Source organism: Triturus cristatus, chromosome 5_2 (assembly GCF_964204655.1).
Source record: "Triturus cristatus chromosome 5_2, aTriCri1.1, whole genome shotgun sequence".
Taxonomy (NCBI): Eukaryota; Metazoa; Chordata; class Amphibia; order Caudata; family Salamandridae; genus Triturus; species Triturus cristatus.
This window is the reverse complement of record NC_140588.1, coordinates 50,350,235-50,372,837: the sequence shown is the minus strand read 5'-3', so window position 1 is coordinate 50,372,837 and position 22,603 is coordinate 50,350,235. Positions and strand designations below refer to the sequence as shown.

At 46.1% G+C, this 22,603-nt stretch overlaps 1 protein-coding gene across 9 annotated transcripts in view; it reads right to left on the bottom strand.

Annotated features, from left to right (window-relative positions):
• The window catches only part of PTPN3 (protein tyrosine phosphatase non-receptor type 3), a 1,752,022-nt gene that overhangs the window by 640,265 nt on the left and 1,089,154 nt on the right, over nucleotides 1-22,603 (bottom strand). For all 9 annotated transcript variants that reach the window (XM_085606835.1, XM_085606836.1, XM_085606837.1 and 6 more), the window contains one exon: nucleotides 4,495-4,696. In XM_085606835.1, the coding sequence (XP_085462961.1) occupies nucleotides 4,495-4,696 (202 nt within the window). The remainder of the gene's footprint in view (nucleotides 1-4,494; nucleotides 4,697-22,603) is intronic.

Below are 22,603 nucleotides of genomic sequence, written 5' to 3'. Positions count from 1 at the left end.
CTCCCTTTGCAGAAGTTTAAGATGAGTGTTCACTCCATGTTGAGGCGCAACATGTTCGATGATTTGAAATCTTAGTTGGGATATGGAGTGACTTGCTTCTTGCCAATGGGTCGCCAGAGGTGACTTTTTATTGCTGGTTCTGATTCGACTTTTGTGCTCTGTAAGGCGTATTTTCATTTTCTGTTCGGTTTTGCCAATATATAGTTTGCCACATGGGCATTTGATCCCATATATCACATTCGTGTTGTTACAGTCACTAGTGTGTCTGAGCAAAACGTCTTTACCAGTAGTTGGATGTGTTAAGATGTTACCTGGGATGCTATTATTGCAATGTGAGCAGTTTTGACATTTTAAAGTTCCTTTGGGGGTGATTGTCATTTTTGTTTTTTTTGTGGGAGCTATTAGTTCCCGGAGGTTTTGACCCCTGGTGTAGGCATGCAGGGGAAATTCCTGAAGGATATTGTTGAAATCCGTTTCATTGGCTAGTAGTTCCCATCGTTTGTTGATAATCTTTTTGGTGGCATTGGAGCTAGTGGAAAATTTGGAGATAAACACTATGTTTGTTTTTTCTGGTTTCTTGGCGGATGCAAGTAGTTCTCCACGGGATTTTGTCATCGCTTTTTGCGCGCATGAGTCAAGAATGGCTGGAGGATAACCTCGCTGTTGGTATTTCTCCTTATATTCATTGATTTTTGTTGTGCAGTCCTGTGTTACTGAGCAGATCCGTTTGATCCTTATGAATTGGGAGTAAGGTAGGTTGTTGATAAGATTGCTGGGGTGGAAACTTGAGTATTGTAATGCATTGTTACGATCCGTGGGTTTAGTGTAGATTGTTGTAGACAACCCATGTCCATCAGGATTTTTGTTGATGGTAACATCGAGATATTGTATTGACTGTGTGTCAATTTTATGGGTGAATTGGATCCTAGGATTATGTGAATTGAGAGAGGTTACCATTTGTTCAAGAAGTTGTTTTGAGTTGGTCCAAACCAAAAAAATGTCATCGATGTAGCGACAATATGTGTACATGTTTGACCACCACTGGGGGACGTCCATAATGTGTTCCTGTTCAAACATAGCCATGAAGATGTTGGCGTACGACGGCGCCCCCGGAAAACCCATAGAGGTTCCCGAGAGCTGGGCGTAGAATTTATCGTTCCATTTAAAATAGCTATGGTGAAGGCAAAAATGTAAGAGTTGCAATATAAACACTTTATCTGTCTCAATGTCTTCACGTTGCAGGATGGCCCATTCAACTGCCTCCATGCCTGTAGAGTGTGGGATAGAGGTATATAGTGCTACCACATCTATGGTGCACAGTAGCCAGGATGGTTGGATGTTGGATTGAATTAACTCAAGTTTTTTGAGGAAATCCGTGGTGTCTCTGGTGTATGACCACCAGTTCTGCACAAACTTCTGGAGGTAATGATCCAAGTATTTGCCAATGGTGTCAAAAATGGATCCACATCCTGAAACAATGGGTCTGAAAGGTGGTTGCTGTAGATTCTTATGTATTTTGGGTAACATATATAGATGGGGTCTGCGAGGATCCGTTGTAGTAAGAAACTGTTTAGTTGACTCATCAATCCACCCCAAGTCGTAAGCCTTTTGCAAAATGTCTTGCAGGATAATTTCAAGTTGCGACGTTGGGTCTGTTTGAAGTGGTAGGTATGTGGATTGGTCATTCACGTGATTGTTAACTTGTTGGAAATAGAACTCTGTGTCCATTATGACAATTGCTCCACCCTTGTCAGCAGGTTGAATAGTGATGTCAGGGTTATTTGCAATGGTTCTTAGAGTGATTCTTTCATTTTTTGTTAGATTTTGGTGTTTATTTGAGAAAAGATTCAAATTTTGTATGTCCTTTTTGACCATAATTTCAAATGTGTCCAACATCTTATGTGACACTGGGGCTTGAAAGGTGCTGCGAGGTTTAAATCTCGTGAGTGTTACACTGTCTGGAGTTGCCTCTTGGGTCACGACGTTAGAAAAAAAGTGTCGCAGGCGTAATGTCCGCATGAATTTATATAGTGCCACATCAATTTCCAATTGGTTAGCATGGTTTGTAGGAACAAAGGATAAACCTCTGTTTAAGACTGCTTTTTGGTGTGGTGTGATGCTTACAGATGAAATATTGATGATTAGGGAATGTTCTTCCCGCTGCGTAACGATTTTCCTGCCCTTTCCTCGCCTGGTCTGTCTGTTACACTTTGTTTCTCCAATTGTGGGGCTGGTGGTATGCCTTGGTCCGGGGCCTGTGACAAAAAAGATACCGATCTTGTCTTATCAGCATGTTCAGTAGAGTCCATGGTTGGGATTTGTTGACTTGAGGCCGATGTGCCTGGCTGAACTGGTGTTCTAGATGTTGAAATATCCTTATCTCTCTTCCGATGAATGCGTATTCGGTTTGCGATGTTCAAATCTTTTGCGTGCATATATTTCGGCCCAGGTGTAGACCTCGTTCAATTTATAGTCAATAGTGTCTCTTTTATATTTCCTAAAGGTCTCAATGACAGGCTTGACATGTCATGCTTTATTTAATTCCATTTAGTACTTCCCTGCACATAAGCCTTAAGTGGCTTCTCTAAGCATCCATGAACCAATATGCACTCCAGCACCACTGGATTGACAAATTGGGTGACACATACACAGAGCACCAGTACTCTATTGCTCTGTTATAAGATTGTCATCATTAGAACACATTGTCTCTCTCACACCAGTTTATTTCGTTCATTTCTCATTATTTTCTGGGTTGCACCCTCACATCTATATGTTCAGGTGGATTTCCACCGTTCTCAGATGCTGCTCACTTGGACCCTATGGTCATAGAATTTTCTTTTAGTCCCACCACTTCGTCTATTTCTTCTCTCTCATTTCGCGATTGTTTCTCTCCCTCAGCCCCCTTCTTTTATAACTCAGCCCTTTGGGCTTATGGTTACATTACCCACAGTGTTCTCTTCTCCGTTGTATTTCCCTATACGATCGCGCTTTCCGTTTTTCTTGCTACTTTGGTTTGTTTCCTATCACTTTTTATTTTCAATTCTCAAGCTTTACACACTACCAGATTCATCTGTACGTTCATACATCACCTTTCCAAGATGGCGCCTATCTTCAGTTCGCTTCTAGTACACGGCGATCTTTAGTCCTCTGTTCTTGTTTAGTACCTCCAGCTTCTTTCCGGTTTTTTCACACTTGAAATAGTTGTTACGGTACGCTACTTCTCACTTGCCTACTCTGTGTGGAGCTTGTCGGTTTTTCTCTCATTCGGTTATTTCATCAGGTAAGGGTCCCTAACCGTTTTCTTACCGTAGTCGAATATCAGTGTATATTCCCACCGCAACTCTCTTTGACTCTTCGTTTTGCTCATTTCTCTCCCCAGCATCGTTTGCACCTCCCTTTTGAGGTAAGATTCCTATTCGGATCACCTCTCTTTACATGAGTTCTTGTCAGTCATACATTTTAAGCTTACGTTTGAACCTTTTGCTCAAAATAGCCCGGATTTCTATTTTTTCAGAGACACAAGCTTCTACTATTTAAGGTAAGCGTGAGTCTCCCAGTCACTCACCGCCCTTATTCACGAACATGTCTCTGTTTCAACTGTTGCTTACATTAGCATATTGTTGTTGTTTTTTCCAGAGAATAACACACTGAACATTTAAACAGGTAACCTACAGAATTACGCTTGTACATTCTCAGATTAGAAGAGATTGAGCTGCTATACATTTTATTCATTAGAACATGGTTTATTTTCATATTTTTCAGATTGGCCCCTGACGAAGGAACCGGCTGGTTCCGAAATGCATTGGGCATTGATACTTCTGTTATCATGAACTACTGATGTGTTATTTCATTTTTGTATAATGTGATTGTCAGGTCACTATACATGAACTTTGTATGATTCTGTATTCTTTATGAAAATAGTGTCTGAACTGTTTAAGAAACAAGTCGTATACACATTTTCATTGTCTTGCACTAAATGTAAAATGTTTCAGATAATTTGATGGTTGTATCTTTGCAAATTAAAAGTACAACATGATTTCTAAAATTGTTTTGGATTAAACTGAAAGCACCATTCAATCCCAACGCATGGTATTTTGGTGGGAAACATAAAAAGTATCGATTTGTATGGAAAGGTGTGAAAATCATTTAGCACAACACTGGATCAAAAGGAAACTGACATAAGCAGAGACGTAACTGTCAAGTAAATACACTCGTGGCACAGACACATTTCCGTATTTAAAAGAGATTTCTAAACATGCTCTCGAATCTTATGACTCACGGGTGACCTTCAAGTCGTCACCAAAGAAGTTAATGGTGGGAACACTGTGAAATCGAATGTATTCCCTTCCATTTTCTATCGGTATACAAACACCTTTGCCACAAGGAAATGAGTCACTTTCGCCCACTGTACATAAATGATGAGTTCACTGTCAAGATTTGCAATTGTTAATATACCGCAACAATTATGATGGGGAATGTTGTTATCCAACATACCTTATCAAAGTAGTACATATTTGAATCTTCTGTGAGACTCCCTTTTTTAACATTGTCGTATGTCTCCAAGAACTGTTTATCCACCCCGTCCAGCGGGTGAGACCCCGAAGAAAGATTCCGCACTCCATTTGGAGAGTGTGACAAGGAGTTAGTCTGCGAGCGGGTGAAACATTTCTCTGTTGGGCTGTTTTCCGACCCATACCTAAAAAGAAAAAAAAGAACATGAAAAGGCATACAGGATCACTACTTCCGCACGAAATTAAATGGCTACGTGTAAAATTAAATATGGATCTTTGAGTATCTATTGAATGACAAATAAGCTAATGACAACATTAATTTCCTAATCAAAATGGTATTTACCACAAGGTCATCCGCCTCGTGTACTTAGTATTACAATATCTTAGACAAAGGCTTGGCAAACGTCAGCATGCGAACACGTTCTAGGTGAGCTGGAAGCCCAGAGCTCCAGAGATCGGATTCCTGTAGAGGGTGAAAGGCCCCTGCAAGGGCGCGGCAGGTTCTGGCCAGCAGCACAGATTGTTGGAGGGCAGTGTCTTGTGGCTAGACCTGCACAAAACTGGCGCCATGAAGTGAGTCCAGGCATCCCTGGTGCTCTTTACCTACAGCTGAGGATCCTGTTTTTTACTACACACTTTGATGCTGGATACGGTTACTGCAGAACACGGGCCTGTACGACAAAAATACTGGCCTGACGTACATGGTTTTGACTTTGCTCACTTCGTCGATACTCCCTTCACGACTCAAGACTATTGTATTTTGATCAAGCTCTGAGGAAGCCCATGATAGGGCAAAACATGTTGGCTGCGTTTGTTGCTTTAAATAACAAGTAACAAGAACAAAAGATACAAAACACACAGGACTTACCTGTTTGCTTTGATATTCGAGGGACCTCTTTTTCTCTATAATCTTCATTTTTGTTTCCTATTTATTATAATTGAATGTTTTTAATGTTTGGCCATCTGGTAGCCACCCTACAGAAGTGGGCATCAGTGGTTACTACAGGTGGTGCGAAAGTAGGTTCCCTAGCTGCCATTGTTTGTTCAGCTCCTGCAATACCGACGGGGCTAGCCCAATAAGAAGTAGGCCGCATCTCCAGGATGCCTGGGGCCCTTATGATCCCTGCAGGCTATAAATAGTTTCTTAGGTCTACTAGGCCTACTAGCTGGACCTTCTGGCACTGTGGTACATGCACAAATGAAAAGAGAGTAGAAAGGAAAAAACACTAACTTAGAACCTCAATTGAGTGCAGACATATTTTCCCAACAGCCGCAGGACATCGTGACTGGAGTAAAGGTTGACACTAAAGGCTGTTAAGCTTCGCAAGAGCAGTCCCTCCCAATAAGAGCTGCTCCACATAGTACCCCCTTCCCTTTAACATCTCGTAGCACCTCACACACTTGTGTCTCAACCCTGATTGGGATAAAGAGAGCGGTGTTCTTCCCTTGGCTATCTTACTGAAAATGGGGGCTGTGCAGGTCTGAAAGTTACCTCCCAGCAACACTGGGGGGGGCTCTGTAACCAGCATATTGGTAGTCTACTACTCCTGTGCTCCATTTATGACCACCACTTACATACACCATGAATGATGTTAGCAGTTACAAGCAGGTCTGACCCCCCACCTCTACTTACCTCCTCACACCATCCAAATGCCCTCACACACTGCCCCTACCCCCTGTTCTGGTGGATTTGACTGCATATGATTTGGAGGGCGGGGCAATCCTGATGTGCCTGGAGGACTGACTGGGTCCTCCTCTGATGCACCATGCTGGCTGCCGCCCACCACACAGAATTAGCCAGAGCCACCCATGTAGTATGACTGTGCGAGCTGCTGTCACAGGCGTATCCTATCCTACAGTTTCTGAGTGGCAGTAAGTGTGCCTGACAGGACCTGGCTCTGTGTCCTTGCGGCACGATCTTACCCATAATCACAAGAGCGGACATCCCTTTTGTAATCCCTTTACTGAGTAATAGCTGGAAATGTCTAGTGAGCGCGAGAGACAATCATGCACACAATGGGCAGACTAAGGCTAGCTATGGCAGGAGATCATTCGTCAAAAGGGAACGATGATCTCGCTACAGCAGAAATCACTGAGACTGAGCCAAACAAGCTAGACATAATTCAGAAGGCCATAGAGACACGTAGAGTGTCCCTTGAAGCTAAGGTAAACACTATTACCATTCACGTTGTTCTACTGCGTGACGACAAGTGATTGGCAGAAATGGTCACTCAGTCACAAAAAACACTGCAGAAATTACAGCCTCGGACGTCGGACATGCAGCAGCAGGTGCAGGACTTAGCAGAATAGGCACGTTTTCTGGAGGGCAGGGCGGGAGGTGCAGACTTCCATTCCCAACACTGTAACATCAGGATATACATCATAATTGAAGGCTCCAAAGGACAAGATATGGTGGAAATCCTGGAGACTCAAATGCACAGCTTATGACCTCACATATTACATCACTAATGACATGTTCTATGACATCATTTGTGACATCACTGATGACATCTCACAACATCATTGATCACATCATCACTGATGACATCATCCAATGAGTGTGTTATTTTTATTTATAGTTTAGGTAGTAGTGGATATCTACCATATTACTTCTCTACAATATTTTGTACAGCGGTTGACGTTCCTGAGATCCAAGATAGGACGCAGGCCTTTCTACTTCTTGGGCACCAGAAAGTAGTGGGAATAGCAACCATGGCCTACTTCTGGGGCAGGAACGTGCTCGATGGCTCCCTTGGCCAGGAGTGCCGAAACATCCTGTTGGAGAAGGGCCAGATGATCCTCTGACATGCAATGGTACTGAGGTGGCATGGATGGAGGGGTAGTCTCGAAGGGGAGGGAGTAGCCCCTTCAGACTATTTGCAAAACCCACCTGTCCAATGTGATGGTGCGCCAGTGGGGGAGGTGATGGCGAATCCTGCCGCCCACTGGCGTTTGGTGGCCCTGAAAGGTCGGACTAGGAGGGTTTGGAGGCTGCTGCTGAGGGGGCTGTGGTGGAGTGGCCCGCACGCTGGCCCCCAAAATCACGTTGCTGGTTCCCACGTCCCCGGCCACCCAGAGGCTGAACAGCTTGCACGGACCTGTGGCTCTGGGGGGATGTGGCGGGGCACCCCTTCCGTAGTCACGAAAGGGGCGATAGACAGACTACACAGGGCGGACGGTGGAGAGGCCCAAGGAACTGGCCGCAGTGCAAAGTCCTAAAGCAATTCAGCGCGTTGTCTGCCTTGTCGCCGAAAAGGCGACGGCCATCAAAGGGCATGTCCATAAGAGTGGATTGGACATCCCCTGGAAAACCAGTCAATCTCATCCAGGCGTAGCGTCGAATGGCTACTGACGTGGAAATCATCCTGACCAGTGAGTCAGCGGTATACAGCCCACAGCAGACGGTAAACTTCGCTGCGTCACTCCCTTCGGCAGCTGCTCGGGGCACTGAGGCAGCACTTGCACAACCGTGTCCCACTCGGAGTGGGTGTAACGGCCCAACAGACATGCGGTGTTCAACGACCACAGTCCCAAGCTGGAGGAAGAAAACATTTTCTTCCCAAGGTGCTCCAGTTTTTTAGATTCCCTATTGGGTGGTGCGTTAGGGAATGCGCCTTTGGAGCTGGAGGTTTGGACCACCAAGCTCTGAGGGGTGGGGAGTTGAGAGAGGAAAGTGCGATCCCCCGGGGCCCGGTGGTGGTGCTGGGCAATCATTCTGTCCACAGGAGCCCCTGTGTTGGGCCTGGACCAGGTGCCCAAAAGGATTTCGTTGAGGGCTTCATTAAACGGCAGCAGGGGCTCCGAAGAGCTCGCTGCCTCCTAACAGCACTCTGTCAGGAGGTTAGTCCTGACTGCCACTGTAGGTAGTTCTAGGTGGAGAGCCTCGGCCACCCTACACAACACCACTGCGTATGGCGCTCCCTCCTCCGTAGCCACAGTAGGAGGAGACATGCCAAGGTCTGGTGAGGTATCCAGACTGCTGGCTTCTGCCACCAGTTCCTTTGTCCAGCCCTGTTCATAAACCAACTGTTCGGTTAAAGGGTCCCCAGACCCCTCCCAGTCCTACTCACAATCCTCTGGCTGCCTTACTGGTCTCAAAGAGCCAGGTTAGAACAGGAGCACAAAAGTACCCGTCGACGCCTGATCCAACATCGGTCGAAGCCACCCTGACGCCCCACAGGCGCATGGCGTGGGGTTGGCTGAAGGCCTCACTTGAGGCCAGGCCCTGCACCCAACTCCCCACAGGCAGCCATCCAGAAGCAGCCAACCCCACGTTGCACACTGCCTTTGGCCGTGCATGACATGGGGTGAGCCGCAGGGCAAGTCTTGCAGCCACGCCCTGCTTCTAACTGCCGCAGGCTGTCAACTCCATGCTACACTAACCCTTTGGCCGTATATGTACATATGTATTAAGGGGATGGGGACGTGCAACCCCCTCCCCGACCATTAAGTAGCCCCAGAGACCCAATTCCCAGGACCACATTACATTATAAAGTGGAGGGGGCCGCGTAGCCACCCCCTTCTACGAGACTTATTAGGCCCAAGGAACCCCATTCCCAGAGCGGAATAATTAATAAAGGGAGGGGGCCACGCAGCACCCCTCCCTGAACCTCATTAGGCCCTGGGGACCCCATCTCCAGGGGCCTATATATTATAAAGGAGAGGAGCGCCGCATGGCTATTTATGCTGCTCCCTCCATGCGAGAGGAATCTGTTGACCTGTTTCCCTGCCCACATCAGTTTCGACAGGGAAATAATCTCAAGTCTGCTCCCAGCTGGCGGAAGCACTTTTAAAGCTCCTGCCCGCCGGGAGCAGACTTTGTGTTTGCTCCAAGTTTCCCTGCTGGTGCGGGTGGGCTTCCCGGGACACAGTATGTGTGCCGGCCCTGTGGAGGCTGTGTGAACCTCCTCCCCATAAATAATACATTGGACCCCGGGGGATGGGATCACCGGGGCCACATACATCTTGAGGAGGGTCCCCACGCAACCCTCTTCCCATATTGATAAATCAAGCCCTTGAGGATGGGGGCCCTAGGGCTGAATATGGCACAGGAAGATGGGCTGTGCGCCCCCTCCCCGAATTAACTAAATTGGGCTAAGGGGATGGGGTCAGCAGGTCCAAAAATGGCTCAGGAAGAATGGCAATACGCCCCATCCACTAAATTAAAGAATGCAGTCATAGGCTGCTTTGCCCTCCCCCGGTCCTGCGGAAGTCTCACGTGATTTTGGCAAAATTTGCAACATTTTGTTTCAATTTTGAGGCCATAGGGGTCCTTCTAGGTAACCCCCCATACCTCCATGTATTATTTTTTTATATCAGTTAAGGACAGGGAACTAAGAACCAGAGTCCTGCAAATGCTGGCAACAACATTTCTCTTATGTTGCTGGCAGCCGATCAGAGCGCTTGCTCCCGCCGGAGTCTAACTCCCACAGATGCGAGATGGCTCAAGGAAAAAAAGCTCTCTGGACCAATCAGAACACTCTATTTTCTAAATTGAGGTCCGAGGGGCTCTCGCAAGAGTCCCTAGAACCCAACAGAGAAGATATACAAATATTTTTGAAACCTCATTTCTCAAAAACTACTGAATGAATTTATACCAAATCACAAAAAGCACAATCTGTGGACCAAGATCTAGATTCCTGCCAAATTTCCTGTAATTCCATTCAGCAGTTTTTGCGGTACCGCTTCTTAAACAAGTCTATGGAAAATGCATGGGGATTTTGCGTTTTGGGATCTCCCTTTTTTCTCGGCCTCGGACTAAACAGATAACCCAGAAATTTTCCATGCACAAACAAATCAAAAAGCAGCACCGTTTTGGAAAGATTCGTCAACACAAAAAAACCAATTTCCTATGGAAATACTAACCTAACTATAAATCCCAGTGGCAACCGCCACTGGGTGATAGATGCATGAATATGAAGAGTAAAAGGATTCTTGAACATCAAAGGCTATTAGAAATTTGGATTTTTCTTACCCTGTTGCAAAGCATTTTTATGATGACCACAAAAGTGATGTTTACCAACTGAGATTCTTTGCAGTAGATAGGGTGGCGGCTAGCCTAAGTGGTGGAGATAGAGTCAAACAGTTGAGAGGCCTGGAATCGAGATATATCCTAGATTTACAAGCCAAGACCCCTACAGGTTTTAATAGGGATGAAAAGATGGAGGTGCACGTAGGATAAATGGTCAAGGAGAGAGAACTCCTATATGAGGATTATATCTTACATCGTAATTGTAAGGCCAGTGAGAAAGAGAAACTAGACGTAGGGCCCAGAAAATTATACATGAGGAGATGTGGCTGATTCATACAAAAGAACACTATGTGAGATAGGGGCACTGGCCCGAGATGTTGGTGAAGAGTATTGCTAACATTGAGACATTTGAGTTTGAGTTTGAGTTTAAAAGCACTTTTAAAGCGCACGTATACCGGCGGTTTCTTGGCGCATTTGGAGCTAAACAGAGATATTTTGCGATTGCACCAGTCTAGCCAAAATAATATTTAATAATATTAATTTATCTATTTACATTGTCATCTTCTTATGCTGTACTTTTATATACATTTTTACTTATGTATCAATTGACCCTGTTTTTATTGCATTTGTGATTATTGCTTTTACTATTTTTAATTTAATTAACCCCTTCAGCGCGGCGCGGATTTCCGCGCCACGCTGAAGGTTCCATGCGCGGGCGGGGCCATGACGGAATGGTTCCGTCATGCGCACAGCGCAACCGACGTGCATGACGGAACCGTTCCGTCATGCGCGTCGAAGGGGTTAATTGCCTATTCTATTGTGAAAATAATGGGGTCTTCAGGTGGAGGAACCAGGAAAACAATAGTATGTCCTTCATGGCCATGAATGTTTGTTTATTTTGTGAGGTAGTGGGACTCAGTCACTTTGAGAAAGGCTTGGATAAAACCAAACACATCAGTGAGCTGGAACTGGCTGCTCTATAAAGAAGTAAAAAAGGAAAATGCACACACATACCGGAGTGCGTGCTTGTCTTTGGTTCCCCGAAGTTAGAACAGAATTGTTTTTGGACAACGGGAGCTGCATGTTATCAGCTCCCTCTGTTCAAAAGCAATGCAAGTTCCCGCAGGACGTGGGGAGCCAGCAGGGACAACAGGGGCCTTCTGGCTCCCGCTGCGGTCCCCACCTTGAAAATCTGGGTGCCCTGGGTGGGACTAAGGCACTCAGTATAGTGGCCAGGCCCGGGTGGATGGGATCCCCCTACCTTTAACAAAAGAAATTCTTTAAATGTTGGGTCCCGAGGCTCCTCGGGCCGTAATCGGCCCTGACAGGCTGGCCACGTGACCCCCCCTCCACATTCAAAAAATGCCTGGCCTCAAGAGATTAGGTTTCCGGGGCAAATATGGCCCAGGGAAGGGGGGCCACACTGCCCTCCTTCCTTTATAATAAAAAAATAAAAACATTACTGGCAAGACGCCGGAGACCCTGCTCCCTTTCTGCAGCACTCTGCAATCGTGCCTTCTGGCCACTACTGATTACGGGATAAAGTCCTCTTGGCTGCTGAAGGTCCTTAGGGGCCAACCAGACCTCCTGTTACCTTCAGTGAGTCCCACACAGCGGGACTGATGAGAGGTGATCAGAGGCCACGTCCCCTTTCTCCACCACTCTGTAAACGGCTCTCGGCACACTGCTGGTGGGGTAATGACTTCCCCTTGCCTTCTGAGGCCCACAGTACTAAAGTGGTCTTCTACCCCGAACTAGTAGTGTGCCAGGAGGTGCGTTAGCAGAGTGGTGGAGAAAGGGGGTGATGCCTTCAACAACCTCTTAGCAATCCAGCAGTGTGGGACTTACTGGAGGTAACAAGAGGGGGTAGATGGCTCCCCAAGGACCCTCAATAGCCAAGGGGACTTCACCCCCCAACCAGTACTGCGCCAGGAGGCGCGTATGCAGAGTGGTGGAGAAAGGGGGCATGGTCTTCAAAGACCTCTTAACAATCCCACTGTGTGGAACTTACTAGAGGTAACAGGAGGAGTTGTTGGCCACCCAAGAACGTTCTTGTGGGCAAACAACCCCTCCTGTTACCTCCGCAAAGTCCCACACAGCGGGATTGCTAAGAGGACTTCGGAGACCACGCCACCTTTCTCCACCACTCTGCAAAAGTGTCTCCTGATGCACTACTGGTTGGGGAATAAAGTCCTCTTGGATGCTGAGGGAACTTGGGGGCCAAGAAGCCCTCCTGGTATTTTCTGTAAGTCCTACACAGCAGGATTCCTGAGACCTGGTCAGAGGTCCGCCCCTTTCTCCACCACTCTGCAAATGTCATTACTACTTCAAAAAACATAGAAATTCACTGAAAAAACCCAAGGTTACAGTGATGTTATATTTAGGAAATGAATAAAATAAACTTAGAAATTCACTGAAAAAACTAAAGGTTACAAGGACGTAGGCTCAGGTTTCACTCAAACAAAACCCCCTGCAATGCACTGCTTATGACCTCACATATTACATTAATGTTGACATATCAAATGACATCACTGATGACATTATCAACAGAATCAGACGCATCCACTCACACCCCTATAGAACCTTTCACACACCCACTCTCACTCCAAAACATTCACAAACCCATTCACAGACCCATATCAGTACCTACACACCCATTCACTGATTAATAGATCTACACACATATCCACTCACTCATCCATACAGCCACTCATATACCCACTCAGTGTGAGAGTGGCTGCAAGAGTGGATATGTCAGTGGCTGTATTAGTGACTGAGTCAGTCACCCATAGAGCTACTCACACACCTAGTCACTGACCTATATAGTCAATCACACAGCCACTTACTCACCCATATAGATACACAAACATACCCACTCACTCATTTAGATACTAACATGTACTCACCCACCTATACAGTCACTGACACAAGCACACTCACCCATACAGCCACTCTCACATTCACTCACTCATATCCCATCACTCACCTATACTGCTTTTCGCATACCCAGTCACTCACCCATGTACCACTGACACATCCATTTACTCACCCACACAGCCCCTCACACACACTCACTAACCCATATAGCCACTGACCCACCTACTCACTCATCCATACAGGCAGTCACACACCCCTTAACCCACCCACACAGACACTCACACAACCATACAGGGATTTAGACAACCAAGCACTCACAATACAGCCACTCACATACCCACTCACACACCCATAGTCACTTTAACACCAACTGACAGACTGATACAGACATTCACACAACCAGTCACTCACCCATACATTCACTGAGACACATAATCACTCACATATAAAGTCAGTCATGCACCCACTGAATCATAAAATTCAGGCACTCATACACCCACTGATTCACCAATACACCTTGGTATATATTCAACACTCATACCTTTTAAAAACTCTCCGTCACCAGATGATGTCATCAGTGATGTCATTTGAGATGTCGTGAGTGATGTCGCTGACCATGTCGTGAGTGATGTAATATGTGAGGTTATAAGCAGTGCATTGCATGGGTGCTAGTTATAGTTAGTTCAGCTAACTATAACTGATTAATTTTACTTTTTTTATGAGTGAAAGCTGAGCCTAACTATAAAGTCCCTGTAACCTTTGGTATTTTTTCTCTTTAAAAAATATATACACACACACACACATATATATATTATTATTTTTTTTCACTGAAAAAACCATAGATTTCAGGGACGTTATAGTTAGCTGGACATTTCACTCTTACAAAACCATAGAAATTCCACCATTATAGTTAGTTCAGCTAACTATAACTCGCGCACCCGCAATGCACTGCTCATGACATCACATATTACATCATTCATGACATGGTCAGTAACATCACTGATGACATCCACGTGAAAATCTGATGTACCTCCTTAATTTCTCAGCAACTACTGAACGGATTTACAGCATTTAAAAAAAGGACGCTTTCTGAACCTAGCAGGTAATACAAAGATAGATAGATAGATAGATAGATAGATAGATAGATAGATAGATAGATAGATAGATAGATAGATAGATAGATAGATAGATAGATAGATAGATAGATAGATAGATAGATAGATAGATAGATAGATAGATAGATAGATAGATATTACCTTGGGCTGGATCTTCACAAAATAAAAAAATTAATACAAAGCTTAGTTACCTTGCTGGTTGAAAGTTTTGGGTGGGTGTGGTTTGTCAAGCGAGGAGCGAGAAGAAGAAGATGCAGTCCCAATACGCTATTTCTCCATGCAATTTTCCATGGGGATTTTTAATACGACTACAGCCCAAACCACTGGATGGAACTACATCAAGTTTGGTAGAAAGGTATGTTTTAGTTCAGAAAGTTTGTTATTTGGTGTAAATTCGTTCAGTAGTTTTTGAGAGATTCAAGGAAAAAGAAATATAAATATCTAGGGACGTGGACCCTCCACCGTTAATCTGTGGCTCCACGCACAACAGCACTGCCCTGATTGGCTGGCTGCAACCAGAGAGAAAAGTTGTGGCCACCATTTTTTGTGTTGGGAAATGGTCCCTGGGGCTGAAAAGTTTGGTGCAAAATTGATGAAGGGATCATGGTAAAGGGTCCCTGACCACATATTTATGTAAAAGAGGTAGCAAAAGTAGTTATGTTGGATAAGAAGTTGCCTAAAAATGTATTTTCTTCCCACATGCAAGATCTGCGGAGGCCTTGCGGTGCTAAGCGCTACCCCAAGTGTAACTCTGTGACAAATCCACGTATCTCACCATGAATTAAAAAAACAATATTATATATATATATATATATATATATATATATACACACACACACACACACACACACACTCACAGACTCCCATACCCACTCACAGCCCCAGAGAGACACTCGAAAACACCCACCAAGTCACAGACCTAAAGAGACACCCACACAGGCACTCACAGACCAACAGACTCACATACCCATCCACAGACCCACAGAAACTCACACATCCACTCACAGACCCACAGAGACACTCTCACACATGCACACCCACTCATAGACCCACTGACATCCACACTGCCACTCACACACACTCACTCAAACACCCACACAGAAACTCACACACCAACTCACACACCCACCCACAGGCTCAGAGCGACTGATATACCCACTGACAAGCCCACAGAGTCACACACCCACATAGCCATTCACAGACCCACAAAGAAACTCACACACCCTGTCACAAAGCCACTCACACATTTATAGACACTCAGAAATCCACTCACAGACTCACTCACACACTCACACCCACTAACAGATCCATAGAAACAATAAAAAACACTCACAGACTGACAGAGACACTCACACACCCACTCACAGGCCCTGAAAGACACAAAACAAACCTACTCAGACCCACAGAGACACACACACACTCACAGAACCACAGCGGCACTACCACGCCCATTACCACACCCAATCACAGGCCCTGAAAGACACACACCCAGTCACACATCCACACAGAAACTCACACACCCAGTCACAGACCCACACATATACTCCCAGAGAGACACTTAAATACCGTCACACATCCACTCACAAACCCACTGAGACACTTACACCCACACTCACAAATCTACTCACAGACCCACTGAGACACACACACCCACTCAGAGACTCACACAGAAACATACCCCGACTCACAGATCCACATATACAGTCATACAATCACTCACAAACCCATACAAACAAATCCAGAATGTGCTGGTTTGTATTGAATGTGTCCTTTTGCTTTGTGAAATCATGACGAATCTGTGGAGTGAGAAAATAAAAAGAAAGGGTTTAAAAAAGAAGAAGAACCAGTGTTTTGGAAAAAGGGTGGCTCTAAAAAGAGCTTTTGCCTTTATGATGTGTAGATGATAACTACACATAAAACAGGATGCAGTATTTCAAGGTGTTGTGGAATACCCTGTTGCCTTTCTCTGTCAAATGAACTCCATTCTTTTCTATATATACTGTCCATGAGTAAATTATTGTGGTACACAGTGGCGGCTGACAACTATGGTAGTGGAGAGCTGGTGTGTAAAATGAATAATTAAAAAAATAAATAAAAATAAAAAGTCACTTGCCTGGTTGCGCAGACAAATCCCCCTTGCTCTGGTAAAGTTTACTTCCTGACACCATGTCCAGGGCCCCAGCTAACCCACTTAACCAATCCTGGCACTGCCCTTATGCTGTTAATCAGGATGAGCTCAGTGCTAGAATTGGAGGGAAAGGCCTATCTCTGCGCTCCCGCGGACACTGTAGACTTCTGCAGGCTCTCACAGTGCACACGTCAGGCTGGCTATCGCAAGACGGCTGGCCAAAGTGACATGCACACTATAAACTAGCACACAGACAGCCCAGCACTGCTAAGGCTCAGCAGGCCCTGCACCGTCCTGACATTAGGTTCAGGACAGGTTGACGAAAAATAAAATGGTAATGAATTAGCTTCATTACCATTTTATTTTTCGTCGGAGTCATTTCTGGGGCATTTTAGTGGGGTGACGCTCCTCTGCTCAAACGGACGAGCCACCCCTGGTAGTATATGGACCCATGTTGGGGTCTCTGAGGAATTCAGAAACAGCTTTATTCACATATTTTTGGATTTGTCTATCTGTGGACAGAATTCTGTTGACCTCTTCCACTTCTGCCTTTGGCAAATTTTGGGGAACACTAAAGCAGTGTGAGGGAAAAGTGCCATTAATTGACCACAGGTATCCTTCTTTAGCATTTCCAGTTCTACCCCAGTCAGTGTGCCTAGGTCATCGCCATCACACTGCACAATCAGGAGGTCTGGTTGTTGGAAATCCACAATACTTTCAACCAAAGGCAGAGACTGATGCCACTATAATCCTCTCTGGCCAACCCAAATAAAGTCCCCATTAGGTACACCAAAGTCTCTGTCAATGCCATGGTTTCTTGCACACTCTCTGGCCCAAAACACAAAGCTTTGACACACAATCCACACTCCAACCATTTTGAAGACAAGGAGGAGCAGCACACAGGGGAAGGCTGGTGCTGAACCCACACAGCAACTCACCAACCCATACAATCACTCACACACCAACTCGCTCACCAATACAGCAACTCACAGAGCCACTCACCCATACAGCTACTCACACACCCACTCATTCACCCATAAAGCCCTTCATACATCCACTCACAGGCCCATACAGCCACTCAGACAACCACTCACACACAGATTCAAACAGTCACAGCCACTCAGATGATATATGTTAGAAATAGTACCACTTAGTAGTACAGAAAGAATAGTCATTTAACTTGTGCAGTAGCTTACTATATATCTTTAAGTCTCCGAAACGTTTTCAGAACACTTACACTCACTGCATGATGTCATCAGTGATTTCAAGTACCAGGTCATGAGTGAAGTAATATGTGAGGTCATAAGCACTGCATTGCAGGAATGTCAATTATAATGAGCTCAGCTCAGCTCAGATAACTAAGTGCTGAATTTCTATGGTTTTGAGCATGTGAAATCTGAGGCCAACTATAAGGTCCCTGTATTTCGAAGGTTTTTTGTGGGTTCTTTTCCTAACTATAACGTCCCTGTAACCTTTGGTTTTTCAGTGAATATCAAACATATATATTACTAGGTCCAAATTTCCCTAGGAAAAGTGTTTTATGATATGCCTACAAATCTAGTGCCATCTGACGAATCTTCACGAAGTTTTCCCAACAAAGTGTGCTGCCGTGTCTTATTGGGCATGGAAAGTTTTGGGGTCATCCATCAAGCGGGCCAAGAAAAAGGGGAGGAAATCAAAACAAGTGTTTCCAATGATAATTCCCATAGAGATTTAGACACGACTACAGCCCGAACCGCTAAACGGAATTACACCAAATTTGGTAGAAAGGTAGATCTTGGTCCAGAAAGGAACCTTTTTTGTGATTTGGTGTAAATCTGTTAAAGTCATTTCTGAGATATTAAAGGAAAAACAAATTTGTATAAATAGAGGCGCGAACACTTCGCAAATCCTTCACGGCGGTTGTGAATCCATGCGCCAACCGGAATGCAGTGATTGGCTGGCCGCAATCTGAGTAGAAAGTTGTGGCTGCCATTTTAGACTTTGGGGAATGGTCCCCGGTAGCAAGATTAAACATAAAATGAAGTGGAAGGGGGCAGGGTAAAGGTACCCAGACCTCCTGGGTGCCATTTAGAGGTCTGTGAGAGAGCCTTGATGGGCAACAAAAAGCCTAGAAATGTTTTTTCCCCACAGGGGAGAATTTGCAAATCCGAAGCAATGCTCAGCACAGGCCCGTGTAACTCCAGGCCAGATTCGGGAATTCTGCCAGAAAAAAGAATAAATACACACTCAAACACTTACTTAGACACTGATGCAGCCACTGAGAAACCCAGTCACTCTCACACCCACTGATAGACCTTATCAGGCACTCAAGCACCCACTCATGCACTTACTCATAGACCTACTCAGACACTTGTGTACACACTCACAGACCCACTCAGACACCTGTGCACCCACTCACAGATCCACTTACATACTTATGCACCTACTCACAGACCCATTCACACACTTGGGCACCCACTCACAGACCCACTCAGACACCCACAGACCCACTCACAGACCCACTCACAAACTTGTGTACCTACTCAGACACTCTCACACCCAGACAGGCCCACTCACACTTGGACACCCCTACCCATAGACCTTTCAGACACTGTCACACCCACTCACATACCCACTCAGACACTGGCACACCCACTCACAGACTCACTCAGACACACATGCACTTACAGACCCACTCAGATACTTGCATACCCACTCACAGACCCACACGGACACTCATTCACCAACTCAAGACCCACTCAAATACTTATGCAATCACTCACAGACCCATTTAGACAGTCACACAGCTATTCAAATTCACTCAGAGACTCACCACCCACTCAGAGACTCACTTGTACAATCATGCATCCACTCATAGACCCATTCAGAGAATCATGTACCCACTTACAGACCCACTTAGACACTTAGGCACCTACTGACAGACTCACTCACGCAGTCACTCAAGGACCCATTCAGACACTGGCACAGCTACTCAGAGACCTGCTCAGACACTCACGCACCCACTCACAAACACACTTAGACATTCACGTACCAACACACACCCACTCAAACCCTGATGCACCCACTCACAGACCCACTCAGACACAGACCCACTCAGACACTGTCACACCCACTTACAAACCCACTCAGATACTCATTCACTTACAGACCCACTCAGACACATTCACACTCACTCACATACTCATTTAGACACTCACATACCCACTCTCAGACCTACTTACACTCATGTACCCACTCACTGATCCACTTAGGCACCTACTGACAGACCCACTCACACTTATGCAGTCACTCAAGGACCCATTCAGACACTCACACAGCTACTCACAGACCTTCTCAGATACTCATGCAGCCACTCACAAACACACTCAGATACTCACGTGCCAACTCACACACCCACTCAAACACTGATTCACCCACTCACAGACCCACTCAGACACTGTCACACCCACTTACAGACCCACTCAGATACTCATTCACTTACAGCCCACTAATACACTTGCACTCACTGACCCACTCAAACCTATATGAACACACTCACATACCCATTCAAATATTCACCGACCCACTCAGACACTTGTGCAACTACTCACAGAACCACTCAGAAACGTGTGTACCCACTCAGACACTCTCACACCCACTGACAGGCCCACTCACACATGGACACCCCCACCCACAGACCTTTCAGACACTGTCACACTTACTCACATACCCACTCAGACACTGTCACAGCCACTCACAGACTCACTCAGACACTTACAGACCCATTCAAACATTTTTGCACCCAGACACTTGTGTTCCCACTCACAGACCCATTCAGACACTCATACACTTACAGACCTACTCAGACACACACACACACTCACTCACAGACCTACTCAGATACTTAAGCACCCTCTCAGAGACTCACTCTTACATTCATGCATCCACTCACAGACCCACTCACACTCATACACTTACAGACCTACTCAGACCTACTCAGATACTTAAGCACCCTCACAGATACTCACGCTTACATTAATGCATCCACTCACAGACCCACTCAGACTCATGTACCCACTGACAGTCCACTTAGACACATAGGTACCCACTGGCAGACCCACTCACACTTATGCAATCACTCACAGCACCATTCAGATACTCGCACAGCTACTCACAGACCTACTCAGACACTCATGCACCCACTCAGACACTCACAGACCCACTCACACACAGACCCACTCAAGATACTGTCACACCCAATAACAGACCCACTCAGACACTCATTCACTCACTGACCCACTCAAACATTGATGCACCCACAGATCTACTCAGGCACTTGCGCATCCACTAACAGACCCACTCAGACACTCACACACCTACTCACACACCCACTCAGACACTGTCACAGCCACTCACAGACTCACTCAGACACTCATGCACTTACAGACCCACTCAGACACTTTTGTACCCACTCAGACCAAGACACTTACACACCCACTCACAGACCTACTCAGATACGTATGCACCCACTCACATACACATTCAGATACTCACACACCCACTCATAGACCCACTAAGACACTCATGTACCCACTCACGGACACATTAAAAAACACAAAGCTACTCACAGACCCACTTTGAGACTCACTCAGACACTCATGCATCCACTCACAAACCTCCTCAGACTCATGTACCCACTCACATACCCACTCAAGATACTTATGCACCCATCCACATACCCATTCAGACATACCCACCCACTCACAGACCCATTCAGACACTTTCTCACAGACCCACTCAGACGCTTATGCACCCACTCACATACCCATTAAGACACTCACTCACCTACTAACAGACACAATCAGACACTTGTGCACCCACTCACAGACCCACTCAGACACACACCCATTCAGACATTCAAACACCCACTCACGGACCTAAAGAAGCTCTGAAGTACCTACTCACATACCCACTCACGCACCCACTCACAGACCTAGACAGACCCACTCAGCGGCAGCAGGAGGGAGTTCCAGAGTCTCGTAGAAAGAAAACAACAAGATCTTCCATCATCACGAGATATGTGAATGAGCCCTATCTTGGACCTCAGGAGCTTCAACGCCTTCCTCCGGAAGGAGAAGTTCAAGATGCTCACCTTAGCTCAGGTTCTGGCTGCCCTAGACCCTGGAGATTGGATGGTAGCGTTGGACTTGCAGGACGCTTATTTCCACATCCCCGCCCTGCTGGCCCACCGGCGTTACCCGCGGTTCACGGTAGGCCACAAGCACTTTCAGTTTACCCTGCTCCCCTTTGCCCTCACCAGTGCCCCTCGGGTGTTCACGAAAGTGATGGCGGTGGTCGCAGCTCACCAGCGCAGATTAGGGGTTCCAGTCTTCCCCTATCTCGACGACTGGTTGCTGAAGGCGGGCTCGCCCCAGGCAGTCGTCTCCCACCTCCAGACTACGGCCGACCTACTGCATTTGCTGGGGTTTTCCATCAATGTGAAAACGACGAGCGGTGATGGCTGCGGCTCCTCGACTAGTCCCTCGACCTCCTCCTCGACCGGGACCGTGAGCGGCGCGGAGCCGACTGTCGGATCTCGGGCAGCTTGCGGGACCGCTCCCGCCTAGACTTCGAGGTCAAGACCCGGCTGTCGAGGAACGACTCGGCATTGTGGCCGGCCCCAAGGCAATAGAGACACCGGCGGTGGTGATCCGTGACCGACATCAGGTCTAAGTACTCCACGACATCAACCCGGCGATCACGACGACGGACGCGAAGCCGCAGATGACGCCTAGTGACGCGCAAGGGTATTGCTGACGAAAAATCTTGCCGGATCCAGCCTGACGCCCGAGGATATTCTAAGGTGAGGAATCTAACTAACGTGTTTCTTTCAGATGTTGACTTTTAAAAAGGATATGTAATGAGTGAGTTATGAGTGCATGTAAAGTGAAATAAAGTGTGATTACTTACATATCCAGTCACATAACCAAGGAGACACTGATATATTCAGTTACATATT